General features: G+C 38.8%; 1 protein-coding gene across 7 annotated transcripts in view; it reads left to right on the plus strand.

Moving 5' to 3' along the window:
* The window catches only part of LOC149281360 (calcium uptake protein 1, mitochondrial), an 85122-nt gene that overhangs the window by 62284 nt on the left and 7076 nt on the right, over positions 1-15762 (plus strand). For all 7 annotated transcript variants that reach the window (XM_089499364.1, XM_089499365.1, XM_089499367.1 and 4 more), the window contains one exon: positions 3881-3989. In XM_089499364.1, the coding sequence (XP_089355490.1) occupies positions 3881-3989 (109 nt within the window). The remainder of the gene's footprint in view (positions 1-3880; positions 3990-15762) is intronic.

Here is a 15762-nt window from a genome sequence, read left to right on the forward strand (position 1 = left end):
TATGCTCCTCAAAAGAGGTGGGCTTTCAGAGTGCTTTTGAAATTTGCAAATGATGGAGAAAATCTAACAGAATGGAGAAGGGAATTCCAGATAAGGGGTACAGGACAGGTGAAATCCTGGATGTAGGAGTGGGAAGAGGAAATCATGGTAGAAGAGAAATGAAGGTAGAGAGATAAGAGGGTGTGGAGTTGTCAAGGGCTTTGTAGGTCAGGAGTTTGAATTTGACTCTGAAGGGTATGAGGATCCAAAGGAGTGATTGGCAAAGACTAGTGGCGGATGAGGAACGGTGACGGAGAAAGATTAATCTAGCTGCAGTGTTGAGTATGGATTAGAGCGGTTTGACGGTGAGACCAGTTAGTAGAGCGTTTGAATAATTCGGACAGAATATCAAAAGGGAGTGGATTGGTATTTTGGCCGTTTCTTGTATAAGGAATGGGCGGATTTGGGAAAAGTTTTTCAGGTAAAGGCAGCAGGATTTGGTGAGGGTTGAAAGAGAGAGAGAGTCAAGCCATGGTAACAAATATATTCACTATGGCTACCCTATTGCTACATGTTTGCCAACATACAGTTAAAGCCTGCACATTATGATATCATAGTGGATATTGAGAAACTGCTTAGTTTGAGGTGACCTGATTTTTTAATAAGCAAATGGTAAAAAAAAACCTATTTTGTAAGCATATTTTCAGTGTATTTGGTATGTGTTTATGAAGTGATAACACACACACTAGGACAGGCTCTGCCACACCGACACTCAAAAACACAGACCAGGACAGGCTCTGCCACACTGACAACCAAACACACACACCAGGACAGGCTCTGCCACACCAACACCCTTACATAACATAAAAAAGTTTTTTATATTTTTGACCCTTAATGCCTCAGCCAGGCCTCCCTTTTGCCCTTTTGTAATGATTAATGTGTTCCCCCACACAACCTTGTGTATCTCATTGATGCCCCCACACCCTTGTGTATTGATTTTTGTGAAGCCCCCCCATCTAGACCCCTCTTAGTATTGATTTATGTGATGCCTACCAGCCAACCCTCCCTTGTATATTGATGCCCCCACCCCTTTTGTATTGGTTAATGTGATACCATTGTGTATTTGCCCCAGCCAACCTCCCCTTTAGTATTGATTTATGTGATGCCCAACCACCCTCTTGTCTATTGATGCCCCTCACTGCCATGTGTATTACCCCCAGCCACCCACCTCCATGTTTATATTGATTTTGTAATGCCAAAATCCAGCCACCCCCCTTTTGTATTTAATTTTTAATGATGTCCCAGGGCAATTCCTTCTCCCTTGAATATGGGTCCCCTTTCCTCTAACCCCTAACTATTTGTTTTTGGAAATACATCTGTGAGCCCACCCCCTTGAGCGTCCCATCTTGAAAGGGGGGTTGGGCGAATAGACTCACTGAGGCACTGCCACTGGGCGGCACGGTGTGTGCACGCCGGCCACTTTAATTTTATTAGGTGGCCGGCAGAAGTGGTCTTAAGGCCGCTTTGAATCTCGCCGCACAACGGCCGCTCTGAATGTTGGTCTGCCGGCCCACCCGGAAATTTCCCCGTTTCCTGGTGGTCTATTCCAGCCCTGTATCCGGGGATATAATTTCTCCGGGGAAAGTGCCCTCAATCCGGGGACTGTCCCCGGAAATCGGGGTTTGTCTGGTCACCCTACCTCAGTGGGAGGTAGGGTAGGTGTCCTGCTATTTTCCTCATGGACACCAGTTGCCTGTATTTTATCTTTTGCTACACAATTTATTCCTGCTGTTGACATCTTTATTAGAGAAATGTCTGTCCTTTAATAAATTATCAAAAGTGATGACCTGTTCTGAAAAGTATTTTTTCCAGTACACTCTGTGTTTATTCCTTGCACATGGATCCATAGCTTCATAGGAAGTGCAAAATATTATCATTCATACTCCCCCAAAAAAACAGCTGATTGTAAACATGAATCCCAATAGTTTTAAATGTCTGTATAGGCATAATAGGTGCTGTTGATCTAGTAAAATAGCATTTCTGCTACTTAAAAAAAGAGTGATTGTGTAATTATTATTACATATTGCTTATTATGGATATAATATTGGAGCAAATTACCATATATACACAATATTGTAATAATAACACACAGTATAGAACTGAAATACCAATTCGCTGACCTTGCAAACAATACATAACTCATTTCCACCACTTTTTTTCTATAGATATTTATATAGTCAGTTGGTTACATAGCAATGTGTGCTAATTAGGTTTTTGTTCATATAAGCAGAAAACCCTACAATAAAAGTTTGCATAGGTGATACCAATGTGATTTACTCTACATTGCATTGTTCACTGCAGTTGCGTGTTTCCTTTCTTAGCCAGACATCAGACACTCAAGGACGGTACTAGCGGTTTTTCTTCACACCATATGTGAAGCTAGACTATTGTCGCAAATTGACACATCATGCTATTTTTGCTACAATACGTGGCTTGCGTGAGGATGTTTGATGTTTAGGGTTGTGTAGTTCTGTGACAAACACTACCCAGCAAACCTGACAAGATATAGGCGTATGCAACCAACAAGGGCTCCTGAGTGCAACTGGGTAATGGAACCCATCTCTGGTTTGCTTTTTTCAGTCTGTAGAGCAGAATAAAAGTTTCCTATCAGACTATAAATCAAATTATTACTTAATCCTGTTTTAACAAGCTAAATATATTTGTCAAATTGCCTTGAAAGGAATAAGGAGTGAGTAAAATGTGGGCGGTGAGTGGTTAAACACACTAAACTTGGAAACCCATCAATAAGTTCTCTGGTATGCAATTCAAATGCGCGCATGGAAAAAGTGCACTGTAGTGTTGGAATAACTTAACATATAAGGAGTATGTCTGTAACTAACATATGTTACTGGCTAAAATATGCATCACTGTCAACCGGGCCTTGGGTCTGTGTTCACTCTCACTATGTCTTGCTCACTTTCCCACTTTTCTTATGGGTCATATGGATTTATGGATACTAGGTTTACTGACTAAGTAGTGTGTTCTAGGCGACACTATAAATTGTACAATGTCACCATCAGGACATCAACTTATTAACACATTGTGAAGGACGCTGCCACACTGGGGATTATAATTAGTCCTGGTACTTTAAAGACAGTTGAAAAAGCAAAGACTGCAATAGTTACATTTATAAATTCATGAAAACTCCAAAATTTCAGTAAAATTAGATAACCAAACCTTATTGCATAAATATTAAACAAATGCGTACCAGTTGATTCAACTAATGAAGTCCAGAGGCAAGCTTATAAACAATTAAAAAAAAAAGTTAAAAAAAATATAAATTAAATACTAAGAGGTCCAATCAGTTTGGGCAATCCAGAAAATTCATAGAAAATGCAATTAGGTTACGGTTTAGATATTATGACTTTCTTTCTTCCCGTAATATCTTTTAGACGTGCCCCCCCCATAGTCTAGTTAGATTACAAATTTAAAAAGGAAATGGATTTATTAAATCCATGCCATATAGCTCATATGCTTAATATTGCTCCGATAAGTAGCCTTCAGTTATTAAAAATGAAATGGGTCATAATGCACTATATACATTTTCTTCTATGTGGATTGTTTAATGAATCAGTACAGATGGCCAATTTGCTTTCTGTGCTACATTGCCTAGCATCAACAAAAGTGCTGTGATCTCAAAGCAAATATTGCATCTTCGGAACATGACTATGAGAATTACATTGATTAAGTGCTACTCTTTAGAAGTTTCGGATAACAGTTCCTTCGACTGTATGTTATATTTCGTTCATATTTCACAAACACTGGTTGCTTGTCTTGAATTTACATTTCACACCAAATTATTTCTTTCTGGGTAAATGAAGACACTTTCATTGTATTTCAGGGGCTGACTTTCGAAGAGGTGGAAAATTTCTTTACCTTCCTAAAGAATATTAATGATGTGGACACTGCACTAAGCTTTTATCACATGGCTGGAGCTTCCCTTGATAAAGGTATTTAAAACCCAACTTGTTAAGTAGAAGTGTAAAGTGTTTGAAATGCAAAACAGCAAATTATATACATATATGTGTTTTTTGGGTGGTGGTGCCTTGTAAACCATTAATAGTAAGGACACTGGTCAAAACCAATGCTAGTATTCCCAAAAATTGGGTTGAAGTTTAAAAAAAGTAGTTTATATAAACCAACCATATAAAATCATGTAAGTCATCATTTTAAAAATGGAAGGGGTATCTCAATCATGTTGTGTAAAGAACATCCAGAAATTCAGAAAGTATAAATTTAACATTGTGAGTGTGAGGTCAAGCCTCAACTACACAATAAGAAAATCACATGGAAGTATACTGTACCTGGAGATATCCAAGACATGCCCAGAAGCATCTGACAACCAGAAGGGAAATCATTTTGTTAGAGAAATTGGTGGTATTTATTCTTGGGTTAGCAATATCCATTACTTATCAAAATATTAAGTATCAGAACCTAAATAAATAAATAAATCTAGAAATCTGAAAGTACTCTGGGAAATGTTTTACTTTTTAATTAACATTAAGACTAATCATATAACAAATCAACTTGAGATTTTCCATTGGTCACAATGGATTTTATACTAATGAGGTCTAAATTTAACGTGTTGGTTAGTCGAGGCACAAGTTGATGTGTTTATCACTAAGTGGTGTAGAAATAAATAAGGTATAGAGAAAGAGGGGTGATAGTACCATAGATTAATGCATGGGTTTTATTAGTGTCAGGTAAGATGGTTCTAGCTAAAAAGATTGTACGCTTCTCCGAAGAAGCTTTTGCTTGAATATTGGATGGGAGGGTGAAAGTTGGAGGTTAGGTGGAAGTGAGTTCCAGAGGAATGGGGCAACATGACCGATGCCTTGAAGGCGTGAAAAAAGTGAAATGGAAAGATGATAGCCTTAGTCCACAGGAATAATGGAAATATTAAGTAGGGGTAATTTGTTATAAGGGCAGAACTGTATAGGGATCGGTATCATGGAGAGCTTTGTTAGAATGAGGATTTTTAATTTAGAGTTATTTAGAGATGACCCCAAGGCATCAAACCTGTAGGGGAGACAGTAATTGTTAATAGAGATTGACAATTAAGGTACTGTCTAGGAGAAAGGAGGGAATAAAAATGAGTTAAGTTTTGGAGGTGTGACGGAACCCTCCATCACTGGGGCCACTGGAGAGGCCTGAGAGCCGGCCTCCTCCCTACTGACTATGGGCCCTGGCTTTTTAAAGACTTTTCTGTCTACCCCCAGAAGTATATCATACCATAACTTGCTGAGGGGATTATCTACGGCAGACAGCAAGGATATGCAACCAGGGAGTGACGCCATTGTTTAAGTTTATTGTCAGACACCTCCCCCCATGGTGCACTGATATGTTGTATGTCGGTCTCACAACCCCCACCCCCAGTACCACCACTACAGACATTTACCCCGACCATGCCATCCCCGAAACTGATTTCGACCAGTAATAGATAGTGGATGTTGGGACCCCGTTGTATTGTTAATCCCTTTACTGACCCTACTGTCTCTGGGAGGAAGATTAAGGGGGGGCGGTTTGTATCCCAATATCTTGATTTATGTTAATGTGTGCTTTGCTGGCTATATCCAGCAATATGTGTGAGAAAAATAAAGCAGTCTTCGTTTTGTTTATAGCCTACACTGAGTCTCGGCTAGTGACAAGGAACCGGGGAAAGAGTCTGCTGTCCCTGGCTAAGGGAGCACAAGTCAGCGGAGGTAGTTGGTCGGACTATCCAGCTCCATGACAGGAGGGATTAAGGTTTAGGTTGTGACATGCAAGAAGTAATGTCCAACAAGCAATTGGTAATAAGAGACATAAGAGATATCAGGGAAAACAGGTAGATTTTAGTATCATCTGCATGTAGGTGATAGTGAAAGCCAAAATAAATTATTAGTTATTATACCAAGAGATGAAGTGTAAAGAGAGAAGAGTAAGGGGCCAAAGAAAGCTAACAGCTAGAGGTGAAAGTATCTTAATAATACACGTGACAGAATGACCTGTCATGCAGGGCCCAGGGTACTCAGAGATGGCTCCAGCCTGGCTGCCAAACAAAGATAGCACAGGTAGGAACGCAGGCTGCACGTCTAGCAAGCTTTCAGGTCTTTACAATCAGCAAACATACCATTACCTGCATCACCCCATGTAGAGAGAAAGCACCGGTGACAAGAATCTTCAAAAGTCCCCTCCAAACAGGACCAAACGATGCACAGAAAAACAAAAATCTTGTATTCCTTTTCGGTGTGAGAATTTTGTTTTTCTTTGAAAATATCCTACCAGGGAAAGTGGCAGAGAAAGAGCAATTAGAAAAATATGACGAGATCTGGGAGAGCGCTGTATGTCATTTACCTTTAGGAGAAGGCCTTTTAAGAATGTGGTGATAAACTATTAGTTAGACATGACCTTTGGCAGAGAACAAGTCATTGGATACTTTTGTGTGTTTTCAGTAGAGTGAAGGAGTCTAAAACAAAGACTAGAGAGGGTCAATCAAGGAGGGTCAATCAGAGGAGAGAAAGTTAATTGATTGTACATAATCTGCTCAAGTAAGTCAGAGGCAAAAGCGAGCATAGAGATAGGGCGGTAGTTATATAAGTGGGAAGGCTTTTTTAGAATGGGTTTAAATAGACCATGCTTAAAGGATGTTGGTACAATCTTTCCAGAGGATAGGGAAAGTTTGAATAGGTGGGTAAGTGATGGGCAATATTTATTTGTCAGCAATATGGAAATATAATGTTATACATTTTGAGAACTGTCCTTCAATAGATTGGGACTCTTTACCCTAGCTTTCTATGCCATTTCCAACAGAAGGGATTTCAATCCCTCCTATGTTGAATCATGTGGCATCTAATAGAAATAAAGATTTAAAGTGGAACCTGTGTTCAAACAAATCGAAAAGAGAATTGGCTACCAAATATATGTTCATTGTTTTTTTATTGTCAGTGATAATTATTATTATTATTATTATTATCCTTTATTTATATAGCGCCAACAGTTTACACAGCGCTTAATACAATACATAAATTCAAGGGATATTACAAGACAAGAATTGACAGACTAAGACAAACCGATACATTTGGTGGAGAGACAACACCAAATGTATATATAGTGGTGGAACCATGTTATAGTTTTTTTGGTCCCTACACAGCTTCTGGTTTCTTCCTATCCAGAGGTTCCTATCAGTATCAAGGTGATATGTGCCTTCATCTGCACAAATAGCTCTCTTTTATTCTGAAGCTATGTTTTTATTTTGACCCAGTCAACAGAGAATTGTTGCTATCACAGCTTTTAGCATAACATTGTTATATTAAACCCTCCTATAAACTGTGATTTTTTTTTTCTTTGCTGTCAAAATTAAATCAGATAAAAACATAACAGTAGGGCTGTAGTAGAGCTACTGAGGGAGTTGAATAATCCTGAACAGAAAGTTAAAATGGCTTAACTTTTCCAAAAATTTCAAGGTTAACTGAAGCCCAGGTTATAGCTTTCTGCAATAGAGCTTGAGAAATGACCAAATAAATGTTCCCACCGCTTACTGCCAAAACCTGGAGTATATCCAAACAAATAGGACTTTTAGCTTTCATTTCTAAGGCTCATTTCATAAATTATGAAGTCACTGCTCCGCATTCTGGCACGCATCCTTATCCAGTACTCTAAAGGGAAAAGATGGAACTCTTAATTTGGCTGACAGCAGACCTATTTATTTGGGGCTGAAAATACTGCAATAGCATAGAGCCATCAGAAAATAAAATGTGGCTGAACACATTTATAGTCAAAAATACTTAAAACAAGAATGTTTGCTTCAAGCACTTAATTAATACATACCTCTTAAGAAATCTGCTCTGTGCTTACCTATCGCAATATATTACACAATATATTTTTTTCATTAACTTTCTACTTTGTTGTTTATCTCTTGAAAGCTTTGGTTGTGGATACGAGTGTATCATGTTGTTCTACAACAATAAGCTCACGGTAAAGTGTTTAAGTTAGCTCACTGCTAAAATACTTTTTCTTCTAAGACTTATCATATATAATTATAAGAAGATAGTCTAAAATGTTCTTTAATGTCCTTATCACCAATCACATGCCTAGTCACACCCTTGACAGTCAAATGTGTGTCTTAAAGCGGGACAGTTTAATGTCCATGATACACTCATTAAAGAACGGAGCATAAGGAAATGTCATAAAACACTTACCCAGCCTAGAAGTTGGCCTATAGTTGCATCTACCCTCATCCTACCTTTCTAACCTTACTTTTAGTGTCTCATTTACTGGAACTTGCTCCTCTCCCTTACCGCTATCTACTGGTGTTCCTCAAGGCTCAGTTCTTGGGCCTCTGCTATTCTCCATCTACACTTCTTCACTCGGAAAACTTATTTCTTCCTATGGTTTCCAGTACCACCTATATGCAGATGACACCCTACTCTATATTTCTGCTCCTGACCTTTCCCCCTCTCTTCTAACTCACCTCACTGACTGTCTATCAGGAATTGCATCATGGATGGCGTCCCGTTACCTAAAGCTCAACATCTCTAAGACCGAACTCATGGTAATCCCGCCATCTGCTTTTCCTGACATCTCACTGTTGATAACTCCACTATCCATCCAACAGACCAGGTTCGCTGCCTTGGTGTCACCCTCGACTCTGCTCTCTCCTTCATCCCTCACATCCAGTCCCTCACCAAATCCTGCCGCCTCCAACTGAAAAACATCTCCCGAATCCGCCCTTTCCTCACACAAGATACCACCAAGTTACTAATCCACTCCCTTGTGATATCCCGGATTATTGCAACTCCCTACTAACCGGTCTCCCCCTCTCCCGCCTTTCACCAATTCAATCTATCCTCAACACTGTAGCTAGATTAATCTTTCTCTGCCGCCGCTCCTCATCTGCTGCTCCACTATGCCAATCACTTCACTGGCTCCCCATACCCTTCAAAATCAAATTTAAACTTCTAACCCTGACCTATAGAGCCCTCAACAACTCAGCACCCCCTTACATCTGTACCCTCCTATCCAAATACATCCCTACCCACCCTCTTCGTTCCTGTCACAACCTGCTGCTTTCTTCTACTGTTGTTACCTCTTCCCACTCCCGTATTCAGGATTTCACCTGTGCCGCTCCCCTCCTGTGGAATTCCCTTCCCCGTTCAGTCAGATTTTCTGCCTCGTACAAAACTTTCAAAACCTCTCTGAAAACGCACTTGTTCAGGGAAGCGTACAACATTCCTTCCCAGTACTCCCAACCATCATCCTAATCACAGCCATCGGAACAAACAGCTTCAACACATCAGAAGCAGATCAACTCATCCTCACCCAAGCTGTCCTCTCCTATTGTCTCACTCCCCTCAACCACCGACTAGATTGTAAGCTCGCAAGAGCAGGGCCCTCTTCTCCTTTGCACCAGTTTGTTATTGTATGTGTTTATAAATTGTTCTAATGAATAACAGCGCTGCGGAATCGGCCGGCGCTTTATAAATAAATGTCATGTAATGTAATCCTCCATAGTCTTGTCGCTTGGCAGTTATTGCCAATGATTGGCTGCTTGAAGCAACACCTTGAAAATGAGAAAGGCTCGCACAGTTATCATATGCATTAAAGAGCATATGATGGCTGGAGTGCTCCTTTAATTTGTGAAACATATGGTAAGTAGCATATTCTGTAAATTCTCAGTTATGCTTTTATTTCAGTGGTGATAACTAAAAATCCACTAAATGTACTATATCGGCACCTTATCTTGTACACACAGTCTAGCAGGGATACAGTTTTATTGATACTCTATTACCTGTGGGTGTTTGTGTATTTGTGTGTTTATATATACACAGTACTGTGCAAAGGTTTTAGGCAGGTGTGAAAAAATTTAAGAATGCTTTAAAAATAGACATGTTAGTAGTTTATTTTTATCTTTTAATAAAATGCAAAGTCAGTGAACAGAAAAAAAATCTAAATCAAATCAATATTTGGTGTGACCAAATATACATAATAATAAAAACATCATCAATAATGGAGGTCATAACTGAGACTGAAAAGCTCATGGTAGCCATTTTGGAGCTCTCATGCCTAGGCTGGCAGTGTTGTGTTATAATATGCTCCCTATAAGATCTCTGCATTGCAATGTTGTTTAAAACATCTGCAAACTGAAATGCTCCTTGTGTTTTGCAGCAATTGTGTAATGCATGAGAACCAAACTCAGGGTGAGGAAGAGGGGATCAGGAAAAAACCATGGCTTAATTAGTAATGAGAGGAGAGTGCAAGTACATTAATAAGATATGATATAATAACTTAAGCCTGCCCAGCAAGGAAATGCAAATTGATGTACACCAAAAAAATATCCTATTCTTGATAGATTGAGTGTAATGTTCATGAGGGAGAACAGTTACATGGCATGACATCTCTTATGAACTTTATGAAATAAGCACAGCAGCAGAAGTCGATATCTGGAATTTTTCCCATTATGTATGCCCTTCTATCTCGAGAAATGTTCAGAATCATTAGAGGTAGCCGGGGCAAATGTCTCCTTCCTACTAACCCAGCTGACAATCAAAGATCCATTCACGACAGACGCAGCCACAGTTATTCTAGATGTGGAAGTGACTCTATGTGGAAAATATTATATTGCATTAAAAAGTGACCTTTTCTGGTGTAATTCACAAAGCTGTATGCACCATAAAATGTATTGGTATAAAGAAAGAACTTAACAGAAAAAATGAACAGCCTGTTGCACAAAACATTAACATCTGAAATGTTTAGCTTTCACTTCTGTTCACACTATTCTCACATAAATAGTTAAGACTTTACTTGGAATTTGTCATTTTAAGGACCAGTGACCAAATGTTTATTACCATATTCTAGTTTGTTAATCATGTGCCAGGAATAACAGCAACAGTGATGTTACTAATAAATTAAATATATTAAATGTGACATTCACTGACTATTGAACAAGCTGATAAATTAAATCGACCTTATAGTTTAGTATGCATAAACCGCATCCCATATAATCAAGCTTGCAGGCTGTCCTTGGCTGACAACAAGATTCATGTTATGAATTGTACTTGGTCAGTTCTCTCTATTAAGTTATTACTTACTCCTTAGCATTTTCATTTCTTGAGCTCTTACCCCCTCCCAAGTCAATATCTCTGTAAATTGCAAATGTGCTTTGTTTTGTTTTAGACTAATTTTTTGTCAGATAAAAATATAGCTACAGACAGCCACACGTTTATCATTCAGCGAATCTGCAGTTAGATTTGTATCTAGGCAATAAATCTTAAAATGTAAACAGCATAAGATTGGCAATAAACAAGAGAAGGTATTTCCCCAGACTCATTCTGGAAACATCCAGTGCTTCATTTTTTTTAGTTTTGTTTAGTTTTTTTTCCTTTTTTCTCCTTTGCTGCAGCTGATCAACAGATCGACTACACTACAGTGCAATCACTAAAACGTGTTACTGACAAGGTTAATAGACCATATTTTTCAGCATAGACCTGTAGTGTTTTTGCTGCAAATTGCTCTTGTAATATTTTACATTTCTGTTGGATAGTTAAAAGTGTAAAATTCTAGTGTTTACCCTGCAGTAATGTCCTTTAACCCCTTAATGCCCAATGTCCCAGGCAGGTTAGACACAAACGGTCAGGTAACGACCAATGAAGTGCCTGGCACGTCATTTCATTAAACAAGCTTAAAAATATCTATGATCACTTTCACGCTGTTGCTGTAATGCCTCAATGTCGAGGCATTCAGCAACCTTGAGGCGTCAACACTGTATGCCGGCGGATGCCAGTTGATCGCCTTCTAAACTTCAATGGTGTCGCTGAAATGGCGTTTGGTTCTTATGCTCACGAGCCCATTATAGGCGCTGTCGGCAGTAGACAGGGGTCAGCATGCGTAGACAACCTCTGCTGCTGCCGGCGGTTTTGCTGGCGCTTCTACATCACACCGGTGCTCCATCATAGAAGCCCAGTGGAAGCGCCAGCAGCAGCTGAGGTTGTCTGCTTGCATCGCACAGTCGCCCACCGGCTGTCAGAGAGGAGGATCCAGCTCCCCTGCAGTGCTGAGGGGGATCTGGATCTTAGTGTTATTATCCAACCTCTATTTGAGGTCGGATTAGAAGATGAGGGGTATTTTTCAGAGGATTTGCTCTGAAGAACTCCTCATCTTATATTCTATAAAATCAATTCAATTAACTGATAATGAAATTTGTTGGCAACTATTTTCATTATCGATTATCTTTTTTTATCGATAAGTTGTTGCAGCTCTAGTGTTCTAACCCCTTTCTATCAGAACCAGCATTCACTTTTTCAGCAATTTCAACTACAGTGCTTTGTCTGTTGGAGTTGACCACACGGCCCAGCCTTCACCATGTGGATCGATGAGTCTTGGCCGCCCATGACCTTGTCGCCGGTTCACTTATTTGGACCACTTTTGATAGGTACTGAACCCTGCAGAATGGGAACACCTCACAAGAGCTACACTTCTGACTTAGTAGTCTAGCCATCGCAATTTGGCCCTTGTCAAAGTCGCTCAGATCCTAATGCTTGAGGATGAAATGTTCCCTTGCTGCCTAATATATACCTCCCACTAACAGGTGCCATGATAACAAGATTATCAGTGTTATTCACTTTACCAGTGTTATACAATCTTGTTGTACTAAGAATACAAATATGCAGCTGTGTTTCACTTTGCTCATTTGGGGCAGAATGCATGTAAAAGTCTCTATAGCGATGCACTATAGCAGCAGTGCATGCTGACATTTATATGTATTTATGTTCATCTTTTACAGTGTAGAAAGGAAATGTTTAGGGTGGGAATCTTTCCTTGTGGCACATTATCCTCTCCAGTTAACTCAATTTAGGTGTCAGCTGGCCGCCAGAAGCCATCTGCTGCTGAATCCAAATACATTTACATGGGCATCATTGAAGTAAAGACTTGGCAGCAGACACTGTGGAGGCTGCTTGTACTGCGTTACTGTGTTAATGCTACACTGTGTGAGTAAAAAATGCAAAATAAATAGCAACTCTCATTACTCTTTATGAAGGTGCCTTTAGTGTTGGAGATTTGGGTCTGTCTCACATGCTCCTACTCTTTGCAACTGTTCTTTATATTTTTATTTATGTTAATATCATAGAACAAATAAGCTTTTGGTTGCATAAAATCAATAGAATAAGACTCCTAATGTATTCAGAAATGTCTAAAATATCCTGAAAAACATGACTGTCCATAAATGTGACATGCTATGTAAATAACAATGCAATTACAGTATATTGCTTATGTATTAGTCAGTTGGTCGCATTTGTATCACAAACAGTGCTGAGTAATTAATAAGGTATCTGCAGAATTTACTGTCACCATTTATTCCTGCCTTGTGCAGAGGGATAGCTGAGCCTGGTACTACATCAGTTTATTGTTGGTATAATTATTAATCTGATGACAACATGAGATTTAGTTTTTTCTAAGCGTACTATAACCGAAGACTAAAATCAACAGAGATTTGCACTTCAAGATAATTATATTAATACTTAATATTCATTTTAGACAATCCCCAAAGCATATGCAGGCCTTCTGGAGAACCACCATTTGCAGATGCAAGGTGCATAATGCATTCCTTTTGGTGGAAATGCTTTGGTCTTTATCTTAAAGAAATGTTAACCAAATGCAACCTCAGTCCTATAAAAGCTGCTTAATTTCCCAGTTTGTAACATTCATCCCCAGCAATTTGTAAAATAGGTTTTACATATCTATAATGTATTGTACGCCACACACAATATTATATGTAGCGAGATTGATTCAATTTGCTGAGAAAATAAACATCAGAATTTATTCTTCAGAACGGGAAGGGGGGAATATATTTCAAGTCTTACTGACAGATCTGCTTTCAGAACTTTGTTTTAATCAGTAATGTGTGTGTTGCTTAACCCCTTAATGACAAAGCCTGTACATGTATGGGCTCAAAATGCATTGTTTTCAATGGGTTTAGGGACCGCCCATTGTCCTTAAGGGGTTAAATGTTGATGTGCACTTTACCGTGCTAAAAGAGATGGTGCCCCATATAGCCAGATATCAGAGATTGCCATTAATTCAACAGGAGTAGTAGTCTAAACCTTAATGCGTTGGCTGACACCTGTCTGTAGGTAAGGGACATTTATTGGAACAATATAAAACAAAACCCACAATTGCTTTGTGTTGTGTATTTAAATCTCAAGATCTACCAAATTTCCCCATTAAATATTTTGGGCAAGCATAGTACATACAATTATGACTTCTATATATGTGGAAAAATGTTAATTTGGTACATTTTGAAACCCTATTTTCTTCAGTTATTCTATGGATCTACTGTCAACGTAAGATATCTTTCAAGAGAACTTCCCTATTACATAATAATAAATGTGAGGAAACATGATTTGTAAACACTACAACTGTTTTAATTCAAGTCCTTATTTTAACCCTGGAAAAGAGTATCTTACGTGATGTCAGTCCTTTCCATTAGGGAAAAACTGGTGATTAACTGTTTTTGATGTTACCGAGGCGCCAAAACAGACCCATTCTAGGACAAAAATGTTCCTCATTCCTGCCACCACCATCTTCATGAGTGATCAAAGGGAGGTCAAGTTTCATAGAGCTGAAGGGTGGTATGTTAATGTGTAAATATAGCCATTGCGGTCAATTTTTGGCATGTAGATTTTAATGCTTTTAGGTGTAGAACTGTATTTCCATAATTTATTTGACTAACTAAACTACCAATTTAACCATTTGTCTTGTTCACACAGTATCTTATATTTAAGGATATTATATATCCAAAATCTGGAAAAATGTTACAGAACGTTTTCAGTGTGGTTTGATTTTCTTTTTTGGTCATAAATCTTGGGTTGATTTGCATTATATTATACACTTGGCTAGGAGTACTTTTTGCATTTCAAATATTTTGCTTTCTACTGTCCTTTTTAAGCTTGGTTAGAAATCCCCAGAAAGTCAACAAGATGGATCCCCTGCTTAGGTTTTACAGCAGCACTGATCTCAGCAGTTTGCTTAAAAATCCACGAGGCAAGCATGTCAGGAGAATATCAAGAAATTGATCTGTTCTGTTAATTAAACTAGACCTTTTTGTTCTAGAAATGTCAGGATCAGCGGAAGCATATTTTCTAGTTTTGTTAGCTTTTGACTTTGAGGTTCTATCACCGGGAGAGAAACAATTAGGAAGCGTTCAGTGGAACAGAGGAATAGACAGTATGTGCACATGGTGGACGGGATGATATTTCTTACATATCAAAAATCTCTTTGTAAACGATATTTGGAATATAAACTGTTGAGGGTACCGAGCACCCCTGAGTGGGAGCATGAAGAATTTTCACCTTGACTGTCTTTTCAGTAGTAGCTCTAGACATACAGTTGTCCATGAACTAAATACAGGTTGGGACAAATATATTCCAGTCTAACTTAGTCTGACCCTGAGTTTTGTTTATGCTTGTTGCAAAACTTAAGTGTACTGGAAATTGCCTTTCCTTTCAAAATTGAAAAAAAATCACCATCTGAGAGTACCAAATCGATGCTAAACAACAGTGTCGCCGACCACAGAATCTGTATCATTTGGATTATCTGACATTTGCAACAATGCACGGTATATATTTACATTCCATTTTTTTGGTTGTTTTTTAGCCTAAAGGGCTAATCATGGTATAACACCAGTAAAAATTGGTTCAAGGACATAAGGGCAAACAGCCTTTTGGGCGTGACACTGGTTATCAATCAATT

This window comes from Sceloporus occidentalis, unplaced genomic scaffold, assembly GCF_023333645.1.
Source record: "Sceloporus occidentalis isolate IW3139 unplaced genomic scaffold, rSceOcc1.0.p SCAF_134, whole genome shotgun sequence".
NCBI classification, from domain to species: domain Eukaryota; kingdom Metazoa; phylum Chordata; class Lepidosauria; order Squamata; family Phrynosomatidae; genus Sceloporus; species Sceloporus occidentalis.